The sequence below is a fragment of the Populus alba genome, chromosome 5 (assembly GCF_005239225.2).
Source record: "Populus alba chromosome 5, ASM523922v2, whole genome shotgun sequence".
Taxonomy (NCBI): domain Eukaryota; kingdom Viridiplantae; phylum Streptophyta; class Magnoliopsida; order Malpighiales; family Salicaceae; genus Populus; species Populus alba.
Window position 1 is genome coordinate 141,049 of NC_133288.1, and position 22,506 is coordinate 163,554.

Genomic DNA, 22,506 nt, shown 5'->3' on the forward strand with positions numbered 1-22,506 from the left:
ATCATGAACCTCCAACTATCTCCTTCCTGTATTTCCCACTGTTTATTCAGCTCATGGATAGTTTTGGATGCTGCATTGGCAATAGCTGGGTTTTTATCTTCTGCCAGTCTCTGCGAAGAGAATTGTAAGTGAAAATTAATGCCATTAAGAAAAGAATTAGCCTTTGTTTTTAAGAAAATTTAAGTACCTGTAAGGCTCCCATGCCTGCATTTCCAAGAGTCCACATGGATGGGGCTGCTGCCAACGCATTGGCCAGTGCTTGTCTGCACCACAAAATTAATTGAACTTTAAACGAGAAAAGGGAAGCCAGAAGATGCAGTAATGTGTTATGTCAGGGACGTACATGAAGAAAAGACTCACGCGTGGACCTGAAAGGTCAGGGACGCATGAGCGTGGGCTCTCTTTTATAAAAAACGACGCTTTGTTGATGGTCCTGCAGCAGCAAGAGAGGCATATAACCAAGGAGATGGTGGGGTGCTCACTGGATGGTTGGTCACTCCTTGACAGCTGGAGTTCATTATTTTGATCCATCACCAATAAGATTTCCGGTGGTGAAAATGCACATGGAGAAGTTTTTATTTTCGTATCTGGTCATTCTATATTGATAAAATAAGTTTAAGGGCTATCTAACACAAACAACATCAGCATCTAGATTTGGAGAATAGGTCACTATTTATTTTTATGATTTAAAAACATTTTTTAAAAAAATTATTTTTTTATTTTTTAATTAATATTTTCTTATTATTTTGATATGCTGATAATAAAAAATTATTTTAACACATTTCTAAATAAAAAAATATTATAATCACACTTTCAAACATCTAAAAAAATCCACTCACAATTCTATTTTTTTTTTTTAATAAAACATTAGTATACAATGCTTTTTCTTTCTGTGTAAATTCCACCCCCTCAAGTTATTAGAAAGTTGGAGTTTGATTTTTAGGATTTTAAAAGTTAATTTTCAATTAACTTTTTTTAAAAAACCTTTTAAAAATTTTATAGAAACTTCTTAAAGTCTATTTTCAAAGAAAAATACTATTTAAAACATGTTTGGAAGTGTAGTTGTTGTTGTTTTTCAAAATGCTTTTTAATTGGAAATATATTAAAATAATATTTTTTTTTAATTTTTAAAAATTATTTTTGATAATGGTGTATTAAAATAATTTAAAAACACAAAAAAATATTAATTTAAAGTAATGAAAAAAAAGAAAAATTTTAATATTTTTTAAAAATACCTTTAAAATGAAAAAATAAATAAGGCTTTAATCATTTAAAACTCCAGAAAATCCGCTATCAACAAAATTAATTTCTAATAAGAGAATGGAATTAAAAAAAATCTTAAAAACAACATGAAGAATGATTTTTTTTTTTTTTTAAAAAAAGAAAAAACAAAGCACGTTCTGTTTCAGATGTACACACTTAGCACTATCAATACGTGTCAAATTTGGGAACCTGAACCGTTGCATTCTTTCTTCCCTTCCAGGTACCCTGAAAAGCCTCCCAACTTCACCGTTTCACTCCATTCCCACCGGAAACTTCCATCTTTCTCATACTCCAGTTTAGTTTCGAAATTTTTTATTCACCAACCAGTCCAATGGGTTTGTTCTCACTTATCAATCTGTTGATGCTTCTCCTCTCCAGAAAGGATAACGACGTTTTCTTGAGTTTTAGCCACCATGACATTGGCAAGAATTTTGGCGATCATCTCTTCAAAGACCTCATTTCTGCTGGGATTCGCACTCTTAGAGATGATGGTGGAATCTACGCAGGAAAAAAGTCTGATATCAAGAAAGCGATACAGGAATCCAGGATATCGGTTGTTGTGTTCTCTAAAGGCTATGCTTCTTCAACAAAGTGCCTGGAGCAACTTGTGCACATCATGGATGCTAGGAATAAAACCGGGCTCCTTGTGCTTCCCGTTTTTTACAACGTTGATCCGTCGGAGGTCAGGAAACAGAAAGGGTTGTTTGAAGAAGCATTTGCTAAACACGAAAAAAGCTTCCATAAGGAAATGGCTAGAGTGAAAAGTTGGAGGGACGCTCTTAAAGAAGCCGCAGACCTGGCAGGAATGGTGCTGCAGCAAGACAGGTATATGAGTAATTGAATAATTGTTTTACCTTTTCAGATCTTTGCCTTCCATTTTTTTTTTCCTGGATAATTTAACCTAGCTATCATCTAGAAAGGAAACACGAATCTTATCGATTTAAAATAGTCCAGTCTTAGTAATTGTGAGCACCTTTCAACACCAGATTTGATTTGTTCTTGGTTCCAAAGGTTGTGCAGCACTTTCTTGTTGTTTTTATCGATTGTCAAGGAGCAATCCCTAGGACTGATCATGCATATAAAAGAATAATAGGGACCAAAAAAAGCAACTTTTTAGTATAGTTTTACATGATATATTTTAGTATAGTTTAATCATAGTTAGATCACTTCTTTAAACTTTAGAGGTCCACGTTTTACATATCGACAGACCGCAGCCATACAAAAAAAAGCACATGAACGAAGAAACTTCCTCAACAGAATTAAAAAAAAAAAAAAAACCTTTTGCCTCTCTTCTTTCTTCAAACAAAGAATCAAGTGAGATCTGCATCTCTTCCAACACAAAAATCTTTATTTCTTTCGACATACTTCTCTTTGTCAAACCGATGGCTTTCAACCCAGTGACCCAAATCTTGATTCTTCTCTCGTTGATGCCCAGTACTTACGACGTGTTCTTGAGTTTCCGAGGCGAAAACACCCGTCGAAGTTTTACGGACCATCTCTACACAGCTCTTTGTAGAGCAGAGATTCGCACTTTCAGAGACGACGATGGGATCCGGAGAGGAGAGAAAATTGATTTAGAAATCAAGAAAGCAATTAACGAAACAAAACTATCCATTATTGTGTTTTCTAAAGACTACGCTTCTTCGAGATGGTGTCTTGACGAGCTAGCGATGATCATGGAACGTAGAAGAACTGTTGGGCACATAGTGTTTCCAGTTTTCTACGATGTTGATCCATCTGAGGTGGGGACCCAAACAGGGAGGTATGGTGAAGAGCTTGCCAAGCATGAGATACGTTTCAAGGACCAGATGGAGAAGGTGGAGGGGTGGAGGAAGGCTCTTAAAGAAGTTGCATACATGGAAGGAATGGTCTTAGAAGACGGGTACTAACTTCTTTTTTTCTTCGAAATTTACTACATCGATAGCTTATATTTTTGAATCAGCTAAGCATTTAGGAATACTTAATTTGACCTTGATCATTCCATACTCGAACATCACGGTTGAGCCACATAGCTAGGGGTTTTTTTTTTCCTTGCTAGTTAACATGTGAGAAGACATTCAATTACCTGGAACCGTGATTGCCAACTATCCTAGGGGAAAAGAGTTTGGCGAGAATGAAAGAAATCCTGCAACTTACTAGATAAACGATGACATTGAAGGGATGTTGATGGACATTTCAAAAAATATTTTTGAGAGTAAATTAAATTCCAGAATCTTTGTGACGAAATCCAAACTTAGATTGCTCAGGATTTATAATTCTGGTGTTAAAAATAACTGAAAAGTGCACCTTCCTCATGGCTGGCGTCAAGTTCCTTTCATAGGAGATGAGATACTGCATTGGGATGAATAATTGTTTTTGGTTCTTTATGATAACTACAAGACGCTATCATTTAGACAGGAAACAAGAATCTTGTCGATTTAAAATATGCAAGCCTTAGCAATTGTGAGCACCTATCTATAAATTAACCTTGAGAGATTGAAGCTTCAATTTTGTTGTGCAAGTTTAATATGGTCAAGGTTACTTCACCGATTCAATATCGAGACAAGCTCATTGATTTGGATCCAAGAAACTGCACATGCCTTATCTGTCTTCCGAGTAGATTTTGTTAAAGATTTCCTATCTCTTAATCTCTCTAATTGTTCAAATGTCAATAAAAAGCATGCAGTTGGTACCAACACATTGAAAACGATGCCTTGAACTTCAATTGTCATAGTGCTAGACTGCTAGTAATCTCAGTTAGCTGTCTGTTTTATGTCCAGAACCTGTGGCTGTGTTTGATATGATGTATAGAGAAAGGATGCTTTGATAAACCTTTTCATTTCGTGAAGCAAAGACATTGAAGCCATTCTAGAAATGCCAAAAAAGAAACGAAAGAAACCTAACTCTGCCTTGATTTCATTACTGAAGCTATAATCACAAACGTTTCTGTGTCTTTTTCAAAGAAAGAAAAAACAAAGGTGTTCTGCAGAAGTGCACTGGTCGATGTAGAACTCTCCCTCCTAAACCAATTGAAGTAGCGATGAGCCTGTGAATCAATTGCTACTGCAGTATTGTCTCTCGATTCATTAGGCATCTTCGAAACACATGCATGGAATTCTTCTTGCTTGCTTCAGCATCTCTAAATTAGTGATAATTGTATGACATGTTTACCCAAACTTAACTATCATGGCCATTCAACTTACAAGTTATTTAAATAACAGGATCTGAGGATGATAAACAAGGGCTGGTTCGTTAATTAGCCTCAATTCAAATGTAATAATTAACTTCTACGTAATTCCAAGTCTATTAACTTGTTTTAGTCCTCACAATCATGTTGAAAGGGTAAACAATTTTTTTTCTCAATTAACGACTGAGCTATAAATTGAAAGTTCTTAATTTGCTATCTGAACTTAAAGTACGAGGAAGATTCTGTTATGTTATCTTGAACTAGATTCTATTGTTTTTAGAAAAACTATGACTATATATGAATGCATCCACATATTTGGATAATTTTGGATAGAAGGTGGCATAATTAGAACAAAATTCTGGCAATCCTGGGTGCTATAATTGAAGTTGCTGGTAAAATTTGGTCCCAAATACAGGGAAAAAAAGAGAGTAATGAAAGCTTAAGTTAAAGGTGGAGTAACAGGTTAAATAGCAATGGAAATTGCCATAAATCAATTTAATACATGGATTATTTGAAAAAAATAACAATTCGTTCACTAATTGTGAAATATTTCCGCCTATTCAAATTAAACATATTCATTACATAAGGCAATTTGATAACAGAAAGCTTCATTTGCTCTATCATCGGTTAAAATGGCATCAAAGGTAACTAAGACTCAGCCGGTTGATTGAAGGGAAACTTGTCTTGGCACTGACTGCTAACTTCATGTGTTGAGAATTTGTCCATTCCCAAGTCAAGCACAACCTTACCTCCAGTCCTCTCACATTGCAGAAGGACTATATTGAGATTATAATATCAATTCCTGATAGTTTATTTATATAAAAAAAACACTATCATGCTGAAATACATTTTCTCCAAGCAGGCAACCAATGATATTCTCGTTACAGAGTGAGTCACGTACTATACAGATTAGTTTTGAAGATAGGTCTTTTTGGTTGTTAGGTTTCTTACGATATCTTCAAATCTGAATGAGACCAGATATTGCACTTACACATGAAATTGGACCTGATCAGATCGCCACAAAAACCCATGAAAAAGAAGCTGTCAAGAAGCTCGTAAAAGTTCTACGATTCAGAACTGCAACTTTATGAATACAACAAAGACTAATAACCTGACCAGGGATTTATTTGAAGGCGAATGGACTCCGATTTTCTAGTCTTAAATGAACAGTTAGTCAAAGTTTCATGCACTACAGGAAACATCAAGCCTGGTCTCATTCAGATTTTGAATTTACAAGTCTCAAAATGAACAAACAGAACAATCTCTCTTGTCATATGTTCAACTTACACATTTGTCTGTCTACTCCTTGTGCGTGCAAGTTCTCTTCGTTCAAGTTCTGTCTAGAAACAACAATAGAACAAGAGTCTGTTGGAGCCCTATCCACAGACGACCCTTTCATGCCTCGTTAAAGATCAATGGGGAATTGCTGTATCAACCAAAAACAACAAACATCGCAATCATCATATCCCCATGCTTGTACTTCTACACTCTCCAAGATGCAAAAGCAGAGCATTTAGCAATGAAAGAAGAGAAGGGATGGTCCATAATTGATTGCATCCTTCTCATTCGAAACAGCAAAGTCCGGATCAAAGCTTAGAATCAACTTCAAAAGAAGAAGAAGATGGCTGGTCATTATTAGGGAACCATACGTCTCAAATTTGGCAACCTGAACCGTTGCATTCTTTCTTCCCTTCCAGCCTCCAGGTACCCTGAAAGGCCTCCCAACTTTGCCGTTTCACTCCATTCCCACCGGAAACTTCCATCTTTCTCATACTCCAGTTTAGTTTCGGCATTTTTTATTCACCAACCAGTCCAATGGGTTTGTTCTCACTCATCAATCTGTTGATGCTTCTCCTCTCCAGAAAGGATTTTTAATCAACAAACTTATCATTTATCTAATTATATACGTGTATAAATTTTTCAATTTGCATTTAAGAATAAAAAATTATTCTTTTCAGTGTAAATTCCACCCCCTCAAGTATTAAAAAATTGGAGTTTGATTTTTAGGATTCTAAAAGTTAATTTTCAATTTATTTTTATTTAAAAAACTTTTAAAAAAATTATAAAAACCTCATAAAACCTATTTTCAAAGAAAAATATTATTTAAAGTGTGCCTTGGTTATGATTGTTTTTAAAATTATTTTTTATTAAAAAATTATTAAAATAATATATATATTTTTTTTAAAAATTATTTTTGATATCAGCTCATCAAAATAATTTAAAAACATTAAAAAATATTAATTTCAAATAAAAAAATAAAAAAATTTTAATTTTTTTTAAAAAAATATTTTTAAAACAGGAAAATAAATAGGGCTTTAATCATTTAAAACTCTAGAAAATCCACGATCAACAAAATTAATTCCTAATAAGGGAATGGAATTCAAAAAAATCAAGAGAAAGTGCTTGAAGCAGTGATGAACAGGTATGAAGCAGGTACTATTTTAAAGAGAAAGTGCTTGAAAGGACATGCTCTGGGTGATATCCTTCAGATCTTGAACATGGTAATTGGCTATAAAAAATGGATCATACATCATCCATCAGGATGGCAACCAATTAGCATTACACTATCAGAGATCCAGAGCGATTTATGGTCTGCAGAGGGCACATAATATCAACTATGGTAAGGGAAGGAGCCTGCAGTCAGCTAAGGGTAGTATTTCAATGATGCTTGGCTCGGCGTGAGGCTGGTAAAAAAGAAGGTTCCAAATCCTTGGAATCGAAAAATAGGTAGTAAAAGTTAAAGTTTATTTATGCTGGCGTCTTTAGTGCATAAGGATGGCCATCTTATATCAACCTTTTGTTTTCTGAGAAGCTCTTAAGTTTATCATGAGGTTTAGTTAAAAGAAGTTCTTGGACAACCTCAAGTCAAGGAGACAATTTTCCGGGGAGCATATTTTCTAGCTGCAAATCTATCTACTTAATGCAGTTAGGTCTTCCTTTTATTGTTCAGTGGTGCAATGGGGTGGTGGCCTTCGTTTCACTCTTGAGCTTCTAGCACACCACCACGATTTAACCATGATTTTACTTTTTTTAGTAGGAAACCTGAGCTGTCAATTCAAGCCATCTACAGAAATTTTATGGATGAAGAAGATCTTATCTTCTAGCATATATGCCTTTCAACAAGTTTATATAACCACCTAATAGACTCTTAATGTATTGCACCTGAGATGGATTTTGTTACTTGTCGCCTGAAATATTTCGGGGAGTTGCATTGGTTCTCAGAAGTCAGTTTATTTAAGGTGTACACCAATGATGGAAAACCAGAATCTGCTATTGCTTCTTCTAAGCTTGAGTACTGGATGGAAACAGAAGATGGAAGTTAAGCGGTGAAAGCACCAACTGAGCAAAGCAATATGTAATTTATGCAAATTTGGAAGATTTTTACAACAAATTGACATATCACATTTGACTGTGATTTAGTCTTGAAGAAGTCAAGACAGGAGAACACAACACAACAACAAATGATGGGTGAATGCTGCAGGGATTGGATGCTGAAATCATCTACCTTAGGGGGTCTTCTAACTTGAGTCATTAAAAAGGTGATGTTCTTGCAACTTCTCTGGTCATCGGATGTTAAGCCCTTTCTTTTTCCTTCTTCTGCTTGTTGCTGTCATGGATGGTAAAGTATGTGTAAACCTCCAATATAGAAGTTTGAGTATATGAGATGCGTGAGGAGCTGCTTGCTTAGCATTTTGTGTGTACCTTGTAGTTCTCTCTGGCTTGTATGGCTTTGATGGATGTGTTTGCATTTAAATGAAATGATATTTGTTCAGCCTTTCTTCATTATCCTTCTCTTTGAAAGAATTAGTTTATCTTTTTAGCCGCCCTCTACTCTTGTGGATATATGTCATTGCCACAGCTGCAGTTCCTTGTTCTTGGAACTGAATAATAATACTATTATGCAAACTTTCATCTTCTTAAACAGCGATGATGTGCTGCAACTTACTCAATGCTTTGGTTGTCTTTGAATTTCAACCGCATGTTTTAGCTTTTGATCAGTTTGAATCAGATGCTTGTTATCTGTGAATCAAACATTGCAAGAACTGGAAGATTTGTGTATACCATCCTTTTAGAGAAGGCGGCAAGTGGGGTGCTGACTGGTCGCTCACTCCTTGACGATTGGAGTTCATTATATTTGATTCATCATCAATAAGAATAGATATCAGGATGTAATAGGGGTTGCAATTCCCTGTTTAATACGTCTATAATTATTTTTTTCTATCAAAACCATGTGGACTTGATGTTTTAAAAGGGTTTATATGCTTTGAAAGGACTTACCCTAGGCAGAGGGTTTAAATATCAGGGTATATACCTTAAAAATATGATCCATACAATTTTTTAGAAAAGAACATAATTCATAAAAACTTATTTTCATCTAGAAACATTTAATACATACCTTTTAAAACCTAAAAAAAAACCCATTTATCAACCTAAAAGCCATCCAAAACGGTTCAAAAATGCAAAATCAAAACAAAAAAAAAAATTTTCAACAAGTTTAAATAATTAGTTTATCTTTTTAGCCCTTTACTCTTGTGGATATATGTCATTGCCACAGCTGCAGTTCTTGGAACTGAATAATAATACTATTATGCAAACTTTCATCTACTTAAACAGCGATGATGTGCTGCAACTTATTCAATGCTTTGGTTGTCTTTGAATTTCAACCGCATGTTTTAGCTTTTGATCAGTTTGAATCAGATGCTTGTTATGTGTGAATCAAACATTACATGAACTGGAAGATTTGTGTTTGCCATCCTTTTGCCTTTTTCCTTGCTTCCACTTCTATCTCCCCCCACTCAATCAGCTAGACAACTACTGTTCCCCCAAACATGATTAAGTTAGAACAGGCAACGTGAGGAATTAACTGCATCAGATTGAAAATCCTAAAAATTTAAGGAATTTGGGAAATCTTGAGAGATAAGGGAAATTGATTTTGGTCGGGGGGAAAAGAGAATAATTGTGTTTCTGCGTCATCTTTTCATAATTATTTTAAGTTATCGGGCGTTTGAATATATAATTTATGAAAAACTAGTAGGAAAGTGCTTACGCGCTTAAAAAAATAGAAGGTAACCTTTTTTTTAAAGAAAATTTTTTATAATGATTTTTCTCTCTCAATTCCTATTTGTTTTTTTAGTTAAGATTAGGATTCAATTTGTTTTTATTATTTTTTTTCTCATTTAATAAAATTTATTCATATAAAAATTAATTAATTTCATAGAGAAAATTGATGTTAATTAATAATTTTCTCTTTCTTACATTCAAATTCAAAAACAAAATTTTTTAAATAAAATATCAAGAAAATAAATTTCTAAATAAAAATTACAATTACAAAAACTATAGTGACACTGTGACAGTAACAGTAAAGACATAAGAAGGGAAAGTACGTAAACAGTTCTAAAGAGAACCTTTTGAATTCCTCCCTCCTTCCGCCGGAAAACCCTCTGAAACGTTGCAGCTTTTGTTCTTTCTTCCCCCAAAGAATCAAGATAGATCTTCATCCATCCAACTCAAAAATCTTTGCCTCTCTTCATCAAACCCATGGCTTTCAACCCAGTGACCCTAATCTTGTTTTTTCTCTCCTTAATTCCTGGGGCTACTTTGACACCCCGGACGTGTGACCCCTCGTTCAGAGGCCCAGTGTTGACTACTTACGATGTCTTCTTGAGTTTTAGAGGTGAAGATACACGCAAACATTTCACCGACCACCTCTACAAAGCTTTAACTAGAGCAGGGATTCCCACTTTCAGAGACGACGACGAGATCCGGATAGGAGAGAACATTGAGTTAGAAATCCAGAAAGCAATTCAAGAATCAAAATCATCTATTATTGTGTTTTCTAAAAACTACTCTTCTTCAAGATGGTGTCTTGATGAACTCTCGATGATCATGGAACGTAGAAGAACTGTTGGGCACTTAGTGTTCCCAGTTTTCTACGATGTCGATCCATCTGAGGTGGAGAACCAAACAGGGCAATTTGGTGAAGAGTTTGCTAAACTTGAAGTACGCTTCAAGTATCAGATGGAGAGGGTGGAGGGATGGAGAAGGGCTCTTAAGGAAGTTGCAAACATGGAAAGGATGGTTCTGGAAGACAGGTACTAACTTCTTCTTTTTTAATTTCTTCGAAATTTGTTTCATTGATAGCTTATATTTTTGAATCAGCTGAGCATTTAGGAACGCGTAATTTGACCTCGATCGTTCGATACTCAAACATGGCTAAGATTTTCAATTTTAGGCTCCAGGAGAATGCTTAACATCATTGAAATATGACGCATGTTGAGCCACATAGCTAGGGTGTTGTTTTTTCTTGCTAATCAACATGTGAAAAGACATTCAATTACTTGGAACCATGGCTTCACGAGACAAACACAGCCAACTATCCTAGGGAAAAGAGTTCGACCAGAATGAAGAAATCTTGCATTTTACTAGTGAAATGAAGACATTGAAGGGATATTCTTGGACGTTTCAAAGATTAGTTCTGAGATTAATTTAAACTCTGGAGTCTTTGTAAGGACGTGCAAACTTAGATCGCTTAAAATTTATGATTCTGGAGTTAAAAATCACTGTAAAGTGTGTGAAATATGTAAACCTTAGCAACTGTGAGCACCTTTCAAATACCAGATTTTTCAAAGGATAGAAACCTTGAGAGATTGAATTTCCAATTTTGTACAAGTTTCTTATCTCTCTTCCGAGTGGAAGTTGTTCAAGATTTCTTATCTCTTAACCTTTCTAGTTGTTAAAATATCAATAAGAAAGCATGCAATTGGGACCAATATATAATCAAGCTATTGAAAATGTTAGGATCGGTGATTGATGCCCAAACACACAACAAAACAATTTAACATGGCTTGGCAATTTGCCTATGTCCATGGAGCAGCCAATTTCATTATATAGAGAGAAAACTACAATCTACAACAATGAAGGAGGAGGAACACCTCGCTCAACTCCCTCTCTTTGTAATTGCCTTACATTTCTCTTATCCCTCTGAGCTTGCTACTGCAAGCTGCTACATTTTACTGCTTTCTTTTGGCTCTCACACAACCTCTATTTTATAGTGGAAATGGGGGAACATCCATCCCATCTCCACTTAACTCTCCCACTTTATGATATTTGATAGAAATTTTTAGGAAACTGCAATTTTGTTTTCTTTCCGATTTGCTTACAGGCCTTAACTTCAATAGTCATGGTGCGAGACTGCTAGTAATCTCATTACTAAAACCTAACTCTGCCTTGATTTCACTACTGAAACTATAATCACAAACAGCGTTGTGTCTCTTTCAAAAAAAAGATAAAGTGGTCTGCATAAGTGCACTCGTCATTGTAGAACTCTTTCCTAATCCAATTGAAGTAGCGATGAGCGACTGTATCAATTACTATTGTAGTATTGTGTCTCCATTCATTAGGCATCTTCCAAACACATCCATAGAATTCTTCTTGCTTGCTTCATTTTCTCTAAATTATTGATAATTGTGTGACATGTTTATCCATAACTTAATAACACCACCATCTAACTTAAAAGTTATTTAAACAGAAACTGGAACTGAGGACGATAAACAAGGGCTGGTTTGTTAGATTAGCCTCAAGTCAAATGTAATTATTTGTGTGAGATGTTTCCTCCTGATTCTAGTAGTACCTAGGCAACACAAGTTAAGGAAGACGTTCATTTTAGGTAATAAACTTTTAAGCAGGCAAGGACAGAACAATTTATTTTCAGGAGCAATCCTAGTTCTTATGCATTCTGAATTAGACAATCTAATCATATGGTCAAAAGCTCCCTACAGGTTAGCACCAAAGGATGAACACAATCAGCCTATAAAAAAATTGAAATAAAGAAAGCTTGTATTTGACAGGAGCAATCTGATGCTTGTATTTGACAAGCATCCACAAGATCTACCCGAGGTTGGAGTGGTTGACTCGTTTAAACTCAGTTTAATTTTTTTTCTTCAAAAAAATGTTTTAATTTTAAAAAATTAAATTGATATCGTAAATTAACCTGTCCCATCTCAGGACGGATCATAGGCCGTACAGGCTTTGGTATTGGTAATTCCTAGGCATAGCTTCCTTTTGTGTTGCCGGAATGTGAAGGAGAAATTAGTGGTTGGGCCTTCTATAGTGTCAAAATAAAAATTACCGGCCTCAAACGGGTAAAAAAAGATTCTGGCCGGGAAAAAATTTTTAATTTTAAAAGTGCAAAATGGTTTTATGAGCTCAAATTAGTAGTTGGGCCTTCTATTGTGAGTTTTTTTTATTAATCTTTATTTTTTTTAATTTTTTCTGTTAATATTTTTATTTTTTTTTCGATTTAACTTTCAAATGGATAAATTGTTGTTGCCTTTTAATTTATTTTTTAACTTCTATCTTAACTTTTATTTTTTTAATTGCTATTTTTTAAAAAAATTATGTTTTTTTTTTTTTAATTTCATCATTTAACGTTTCATTTACAAGGGATTTGAGCTTCATAATTCTTTCTTATATAATGTTTTTGATCAGATAACTCGGGTCATGTATTTGAAAAGTTAACTGGGGTTGATATTTTTTTTTCTTATTTTCTTTTTTGATATCAAATTTAAATCCAAAATAAATTTAAAAAACAATTAAAAAAGTATTAATTAAAAAAATAAAAAAATGAAGTTGGGCTTGGGAAGCTAAGCCGTGCATTTGACACATCAAGAAAGGGCCCACGTGTGGGCTTGCAAGGTCGGGCGCACGAGCACTGGCCTTTAATTTATTTATTTTTTAAATTAATAGGGTAGGTGACATGTCATTTGACCTTTTTTTTTTTTTGTAAAAAATGCTTTGTTTGACACTTAGATTCTGACCACTATGGTACGGTAAAAAAATAGTGTTTCTATTTGTTTGATCTCGAAACCCATTTTTATCATATTTTTAACACAAAACATCTATGTAACACTTTAGGAACCTTTTGGAAACCCTGTTAAACTAATTAATGGTCTCAAAAAAACACTAAAAGTTGCTCTAAAACCAAAATCAAAATCAGCCTGAAATAAAAATATATATTTTTGAGCTCAAATATTTTTTATGTGCTTTCAAGGTAAAAAAAAAAAAAAAAAAAACGCTCAATCTAAACTCCTGGAATCTTTTGACACAAAAATCAATTATTTTGGTAGCAGAAATCATCACCATCGACAACTTTCTCACTCTGCATCGGAATCTTGCAAGCCCTTCTTCTCCACAAAAAAATATTTCTGAGATCAGATATTTTTTTTGGTACTTTGAAGGTAAAAAAAAAACTCTCAATCTGAACTTCTATTATTATATAAAACTATTTAATATAAAAATCAATTATTTTAGTAACTGAAATCGTCACCATTAATAACTTTCTTGCTTTATGTCGGAATCTTGCGAGTGATTCTCTCCTCCACCAAAAAATAACCGAAGAAATGGAGGAGATTGAAGTTTTAAACTAAAATTGTATTTTTTGAAATTTAAAGAGACTAGTTAATTAATAGCTAAAAATATGAGGGATTGAAATGAATTTCTCAAAAAAAATTTCAAAAGCTATCACCTATTTTATTTGTTTTTTTCATTTTAGTCCTTTATTTCTAAATTCAATGCTATCTCCCAAAATAATATGCAATTTGTTATTAATTGGGACTAAAAAGGGTTTTAGTCGTAAAAAAAAAAATTGAAATACCACATTGAATTTTTTTTTAAATCACCATTGAGATCTAAAGTGACAAAATATAAAATCACTGCTTTTAGTTTATACTCTAACTATAATACTTATTCAGTATTCGACTAAAAAAAGTGACTGTTGATCCAGGTTGTGATTTTCCGTTTGATGGACTATCAGGCCCTGTTTCTTCAAAAGAAACCCAAGTTTAGATCAATATTAATTGGACCAAACTTATCAAATCTTGGCCATGTGTGCACTAATTTGACATCTTAGCAATTCTAGACTGTTCGAAAAAAACCCTTTCCCCTTTCTCGTTCCTCCACTTCCAGTTACCAGCAGTCCGACGGATCTCATCCTGAAAATCCTCCCAACGTTGCCGGTTCACTCCATTCCCATCGGAAACTTCCATCCTTCTAGTTTCGGCATCATGAATTCACCAACCAGTCCAATGGGTTTGTTCTCAGTTATCAATCTCTTGATGCTTTTCCTTTCTGGAAAGGCTAATGATGTTTTCTTGAGTTTTAACCACCAAGAAATTGGCAAGAATTTTGCCGATCATCTCTACAAAGACCTCAATTATGCTGGGATTCGCACTTTTAGAGATGATGGTGGAATTTACACTGGACAAAAGTCTGATATCAAGAGAGCGATACAGGAATCCAGGATTTCGGTTGTTGTGTTCTCTAAAGACTATGCTTCTTCAACAAAGTGCCTGGACCAGCTTGTGCTCATAATGGATGCCAGGAGAACAACTGGGCTCCTTGTGCTTCCTCTTTTTACAAACGTTGATCCGTCGGAGGTCTGGGAACAGAAAGGGTTGTTTGAAGAAGCATTTGCTAAACACGAAAAAAAGCTTCCATAAGGAAATGGCTAGAGTAGATAGTTGGAGGGCGGCTCTTAAAGAAGCTGCAGACCTGAAAGGAAAGGAGCGGAAACAAGACAGGTATATAACTAATTCCTTTCCAAGCTGTTATCTGTTCATCAAAGTCCAGAGAATACAGGCTTAGAGAGCTTTTTTTCTTTTTTAAAAGAACAATTAACATCACTAATTCGAACAGGAAGAATTCCATTTGTAGGGAACAAATTAAAAAAACTGAAGGTTTTTATACATACATGAATGGTAAAGGTTAAACGTAGAAAAATTAAATTAGAGTAATTGAATTTCACATTCCAATTTCTTAAAGACTTTAACTTCCTCTTTTTTCCTTAAAAAATTATTACATCGATAGCTTATATTTTTGAATCAGCTAAGCATTTAGGAATACTTAATTTGACCTTGATCATTCCATACTTGAAAATCACTGTTGAGCCACATAGCTAGGGTGTTGTTTTTTCGTGCTAGTTAACATGTGAGAAGACATTCAATTACCTGGAACCGTGATTGCACGAGACTAATGCAGCCAACTATCCAGGGGAAAAGAGTTTGACGAGAATGAAAGAAATCTTGCAATTTACCAGAGAAATGAAGACATTGAAGGGATGCTCTTGGACATTTCAAAAATTAGTTTTGAAAGTAAATTAAATTCCAGAGTCTTTGCAAGGAAATCCAAACTTAGATTGCTTAGGATTTATAACTCTGGAGTTAAAAATAAGTGTAAAGTGCACCTTCCACATGGCTGGCGTCAAGTTCCTTTCTTAGGAGATGAGATATCTGCGTTGGGATGAATAATTGTTTTGACCTGAGATCTTTGCATTCCAGTTTTTGTCTGGAGAAATTTGAACTAGCTATTATCTAGAAACAAAACAAGAATCTTATCGATTTAAAATATGCCAGCCTTAGCAATTGTGAGACCCTTTCCATGCCAGATTTTCTCAAACGCTAGAAATTAACCTTGAGAGATTGAATCTTCAATTTTGTTGTACATGTTTAATATGGTTAAGGTTACTTCACCGATTCAATATCGGGACAAGCTTATTGATTTGGATCCAATAAAGTGCACATGCCTTATCTCTCTTCCGAGTAGATTTTGTTAAAGATTTCCCATCTCTTAACCTCTCTAGTTGTTCAAATGTCAATAAAAAGCATGCAGTTGGTACCAACATATTGAAAACGATGCCTTAACTTCAATTGCCATGGTGCTAGACTGCTAGTAATCTCAGTTATCTGTCTGTTTTATGTCCAGAACCTGTGTCTGTGTTTGATATGACGTATAGAGAAAGGATGCTTTGATAAACCTTTTCATTTCGTGAATCAAAAACGTTGAAGCCATTCTAGAAATGTCAAAAAATAAACAAAAGAAGCCTAACTCTGCCTTGATTTCATTACTGAAGCTATAATCACTAACGTTTCTGTATCTTCTTCAAAGAAAGAAAAAACAAAGGTGTTCTGCATAAGTGCACTGGTCGATGTAGAACTCTCTCTCATAAGCCAATTGAAGTAGCGATGAGCCTGTGAATCAATTGCTACTGTATTATTGTCTCTCGATTCATTAGGCATCTTCGAAACACATGCATGGAATTCTTCTTGCTTGCTTCAGCATCTCTAAATTAGTGATAATTGTTTGACATGTTTACCCAAACTTAACTATCATGGCCATTCAACTTACAAGTTATTTAAACAGTAGCGGGATCTGAGGATGATAAACAAGGGCTGGTTCGTTAATTAGCCTCAATTCAAATGTAATTATTTTTGTTTTTCATGTTCTTTAAAAAAAGACCGACCAAGCAGATTTCAATCCTACTCTTAGGATTGCATTGGAAATTTCTGATGGTATATCCACACAAACACCAGCACTAGAAATCATGGTATCACCTCATGCTGGACATTTAATATTCATCATATATAGTCTGGTTAAGTTGCATGAAGACAGCCATAAAAACTAGAACAAACTGAAACAACAGCTAAAAAATGACTTTCAAGCTACAGAGCACCTTTAAATCCCCCACGACAGCATCCATGAATGATAATACATCAGCTTATCTGTGCTTGTAGTAAAAAAACGAGCTTATTCAATTAGTTAGCTGTGCTTAATTTCAGAAATGTCATTTTTGTGCATAGTAAAATCAAGATGATTCATGGAAACGTAGGTCATCTTTTTATCACTCGGGCTATCTACAAAGCATTCTCTGAGGAACTTAATTTGTTCACAATTTGATTTGTTCTTGCTTCGAGCTGCCTTAATCATCATGTTAAAAGGTTATGCAGCAGTACGTTGTTGTGTTTTTTGATTGTCAAGGATAACTTCCTAGGATTCATGCATGCTGACAAATGAAATGACACATGCAATGGAGCCTTTTTGTTCCATGTTTATTGAAAAATAATTCATGGACTTTTGAAAAAATAGTAGAAAAATAATATTAAGATCTATAATAGTCTTTGCAAACATGGACCTCCCTCAAGAACTAAGTCCCTTTTCTGAGTAGATGAGATATTTACATAGGGATGGATGTCTCTGACATGTTTGCCTTGTAATTAAATTTTGATCGGAACCCTTTTTGAGCTTGAGGCTGACCGATCTAGCAAGGTCAAGCAAGTCTGGGAAGGAGACCAGAATCTTTGCAGTTTAAGAAGTTCAACCTTAACAATTCTAGATCTGCAGAGGATAGAAGAAACCTTGAGACGTGGATATTGTACAAGTGTGGTCGTGGTTCTTAATTTGTCAATTCAGCATCCACCCATCTGCATCGATGTATTCCAAGCTGATTTTTTTTGCTGTATATGTCTCTTCTTCTTCTTCTTCTATGTTGATCTGATGAGGAATTAGCAAATTAATCCTTGATTTAATTTGTATGAATGTGTGTTTGCAGGTATGAGTCAAAGTTCATAGAGTCGATTGTTAAAGAGATCGCAGATAAACTCAACCTCTCACTGCCTCACGTCCGTCCGTCTGCACTTCCACTGGCGTCAGCCCTCCGCCCACCTTCATATTTTTTTGGTCTTTTACGAGAGTGGAGGTCTTTGTTTCAGACCCCCCTCTCTCTTTTTATTTTTTTTTACTTCATCAGCTGACGTGGAAACTAACACTCTCCACGTCAGCTGATGAAGTCAAAAAAAATAAAAAGAGGGGGGGGGCCGGTGGGGGTAAAGCAGAAGTGTGAAACAATAGGAACTAAGCACGTGGATATGTGTCGGCTGATGAGAACTAAAGGGTGAAAAGGAAGGTCCCACAGCATCTGCGACAGCCCACCGACTCTGTCAAAGCATGAATGGATGAATTAATTAAAGGATTGTACTTCAATGAATGCTTCTCTCTTTTTTTCACTATTTGTATGTTTGCATAAGGATGAATTAATTAAGGAATTTTCTGCTGACAAGATCAAAATGAGATGTTGCATAATCAAAGCCTAACTGATCTTTTGACATATGACTGCTACAAGTGCATGCTTAGTGTTCTTCTCAACTATATTCTGAAAAAAACAAACTTTTTTAATCAACAAACTTACCACTGATTTTATAAATACGCGCAAACCACAATATAAAAAAATTCATAACCTAAGATGTGCAATCAAAGATTAATTAATGAATGGAAAAGTCATCACACAAGTTTCTAAAATTAAGCTAATATAATTAGTCTTAGAAGGAGTCTAAGTTACATTTTGGTGTAAGAAAAAGGTCTCAATATTTTATAAATATATTAAAATATAAAATGAAAAATGAAAAAAATTAAATAAAAATTATAATAATCTCTTTGAAGCATTATAAAATAAAAAAATATTAAAAAAATAATTAATATTAAAAAAGATTAACCAAAAATTTTAAAAAATAAAAAATAAGATAGTTATTAAAATTTAAATAAAAACATTAATTAAAATTAAAAACAAAGGTCAAGCCGCAAACTTTGCTAGGACCTTATAGCCTAGGTTCACAAACCTTTTTTTTTCTTTTATATAGTTTTAGATGATATCATCTACTCCAATTATTTTCTTGTAAACAGATGATAATTTGTTTATTAAGACAGATGATATTTCATCTTTTACACCAGCCTCTACTTACTTCTAGTTGAAAAATTAAAGTTTTGACTGGGATCCTAAAATCTATTTTGTCAACCTCCTTTTCGCTTGAAAAACATTCTAAAAACCATTGAAAACCAACTTTTAATCTCTCTAAAAAAATTAAAAATTAAACAAATAAAAAAAATCAATGATCTCAATTTACTTTTTTCTAGAATGATTAGAGGAAAGCACCATCTTCATGGAATTTTTCTATATAAAAAAAAACAAATGGATACCATGATAACTTTTTTTGGTGACAAGAATGTCTATGTTTAATATCTTTTAGTGATTTTGTCTATCTTCTTTCAACATTCAAAAACTAAAACACAAAACAAATTAAGTTTGAGATCAAAATTTGAAATGCTAAAATAATAGGGATCAAGCAATAGATTAATTAAAAACTATAGAGCAAATATAACTTTTCCATGCCAATATCTAAATGGGATTTGTTTTTTTGTGAAATTTTATCCTTCTTCTTTTAGATTTATTTTGCAAGATTGGTATTTAATTCATAATCAGAACATCCTCGAAATACCTCTCGACACTTTTTAATGTGTAAAAAAAATACAAATTAAAAGAAATATCAACATACAAAACCATGCTAATATAATTTAAGAGGGTAAAAATTGAGATTAAGAAATTCAATGAGGAAAATGCAAGAAACAAAATGGGTTTCACTATTCATATGTTAAAAACAAAAATGTGGTTTCATTGTATATGAACACAACAGTAAAATGCCATTGATACACTTTTTCCTGTTAGATATTATGAACTCTATCCCTTCTATCCTTTTTGAGCAAGTATGACAAAAAAAAAAAAAAGGAAAGACAAAAAAAGTATGATAAAATATTGCTTTATGGTTTCTCATCGTCTCTACACATTGATTTGTGCTAAACATAACATTGTACAGAGTAAGAGAAGAACAAGTATCAACATTAAGAGATTGCATATCAAATTTAGACACTGTAAACCACCTGCTCTTAGACATGATTGATCTTGGGAACATTTAGTTTATTATCAACTATCATAAAATATATTTGAGAATGAAATTAAAACAACACAAACTCAAAGTTTAGGAATAAAATTATCAAATTTGAGAGTCAATTGATCATAAATTAAAGAATTAATAAGTTTGAGAATTTAATTAAAAATTTAGATTAGTTTAATTAATGAAATGATGGGCTTAATTAAAGAATTAATAAGTTTGCAGAATTAATTAAACTTTGATTTAATTAATTAAAAAAATCAGGAACTTAATTGAAGAAATAACAAAGTTTGAAGCTGATTCAAGGCATGATTGCAGGAAATGAAAGTTCAAGGACCAAATTGAATAATCCAGAAATCTAGAACTGTTGTGTAAATAGCACTATAACTTAGGGATTCAATTGAAATTAATCTGAGGGCAAACTTAAAAGAAATATTTGATTATTTGGGATCCAAATGTTAAATTGCAAAAGTCTAGGGGCCAAAATGAAAATGTTCATTTCTGTCGAAACGACACCGTTGCTGGGTGAAACAGTTGTGCTCGTCTTCTTCATTCCGATTCAACAGGTGAGCTGGAAAAGTTGCTGTGATTTCGGTATTGAAAATGATCAAAATTGTTTCAAGAATCTTCTTTTCATTAGATCAAATCAGATGATATGAGATTTATGGCAAAAGATTGAAGGCAATGAAAGAAGCTGGTGTACACATTTTAAATTAAAAAAAAAGAACCGTATCAATTTACGGAAACCGGTTTAAATTAACTTGTTTTGACTCGATTTGATTTGGTTTATGCTGTTCAAAAATCAACAAAACTGAAAAATAAAAACTTGCATGATTTCTGGCCACACGTTCCCATAATCTCAAATTACTTGCTCATCTTAACCAATGCTTCTCTACACTAGGTAATTTGAATTCAATTAAAGGATGATAAATCAAGCATGGATCATTATATTGTCTGTGCAACTCACAACCACTAGCAAAGGAAAATCAACAAAAGCATAATTCTATTTTTCATCTCACAATAGATCTGCTCCAATCACAACTGGATTATTCTTTGATGAGTATCAAATGGGTTTTGAGGTGTTCTTGGGCTACTGTAGTTTTTTACTGTTGTTTTCGGTTCGACAGAGAAACAGTTGGGTTAGTTGTAAGAGAGAGAGAGAGAGAGAGAGAGAGAGAGAGATGGTGGAGGTTGTATGTGCTTGCCATGTTAGAGCTTTTTTAAATTATTATTTTTCTTGCTTTAATTTTTTTCATTTTTTTTCTCACATTTTTCTGTCATCATATATGAAAAAAAAAAAAAAGAGGTAATGGAAGTTTAAGTTAAAGGTGGAGTAACAAGTTAAGTAGCAATGGAAGCTGCCATAAATCAATTTAATACATGAATTAATGTAAGAAAATATGTCAATATTATAAATATATTTTAGGTATTATGATTTTTTAACATGGAAATAAAAGATATTGTTTGCCGCTTAATAAAACAAATTTTAAAAATATATGAACCAACAAATCAAAAAATAGTTGTTAATGCTAATTAAATACTAAAATGAAAAGCTAATATTTCCAATAAAGTAAAGGTAAATGCACATGCAAATACTTAACCCCGACTACTCTTTGTATTTTCTATTTTTTTATTTATTATATGTTAGAAGTTGATTCTAGCAACCAAGGACAATTTTTTTTATTTTTATAAATATGTCACATAAATATAATTTATTTATATAAAATGAAAAATGAAAAATGAAAAATGAAAAAAATAAAAATAAATTACAATAATCTCTTTGGAGATTTATGAAATTAAAAAAAATAGCATTAAAAAATTAATTACTATTAAACAAAGATTAACGAAACAATTTTAAAAAATAATTAATAGATAAGGTATTCACATCAAGAAATATGATGTGTGCGTGAGGAAAAGAAATGGAACCAAGAAAATTAATGATCAGAGTGTAGAAACTTTTGAAACAATCATTTCATTTTACTGATATTTTCTTCATTGTTAAGAAGTGCTCGCGGGGATTGCTCTTTTTGATGTTCGTGACTTGAATGATCCAAGTTATTCATATCAAGTCCTTAAGATTTCTGGAGGTTTTATTCATATCAAGTCCTTTCTCTGTTCAGTTTATAGGTTGCTTTCTTTGCCGTTATGAACTTCTTTGGCTTATAAGAAAAGAGACATTTACTCATTATCAACCCATCAAAATCCTGCTATATCATCATTTGATTTCAGAGAGTACTTTTTTGGTTTTATGCTTCGGACAAGAGAGTTTAGCAACTGAGTAGAAAGATGATGATAGTTCAAGCAAGGTCATCTCGTTGTACCTGAACATTGCATTAGTTTTTGCTGAAAATCTATGTGAGAAGAGAACAAGGCAGACAAAACATGGTGAAGTGTGGAAGTTGAACAATCATCTTATTTCACCATGAAATTCATTTTTTCTGCAGTTCATCCTTTTACAGTGTTACATACGTGTTCTCTACTTGCAATCTCATGACGTTTCAAGGTGACAAGGCAGCTCTTCTCCCG

General features: G+C 33.5%; 1 protein-coding gene across 1 annotated transcript; it reads left to right on the top strand.

The window, feature by feature from the left end:
* The first annotated feature begins 1,437 nt into the window (after positions 1–1,437).
* LOC118027637 (uncharacterized) lies at positions 1,438–18,325 on the top strand. Its single transcript, XM_035031037.2, has 3 exons — positions 1,438–2,088; positions 2,699–3,145; positions 17,811–18,325. Exons 1-3 carry the CDS (start codon positions 1,595–1,597, stop codon positions 18,010–18,012), a joined length of 1,143 nt encoding a protein of 380 aa, XP_034886928.1. The 5' UTR covers positions 1,438–1,594; the 3' UTR covers positions 18,013–18,325.
* The last annotated feature ends 4,181 nt before the right edge of the window (positions 18,326–22,506 follow it).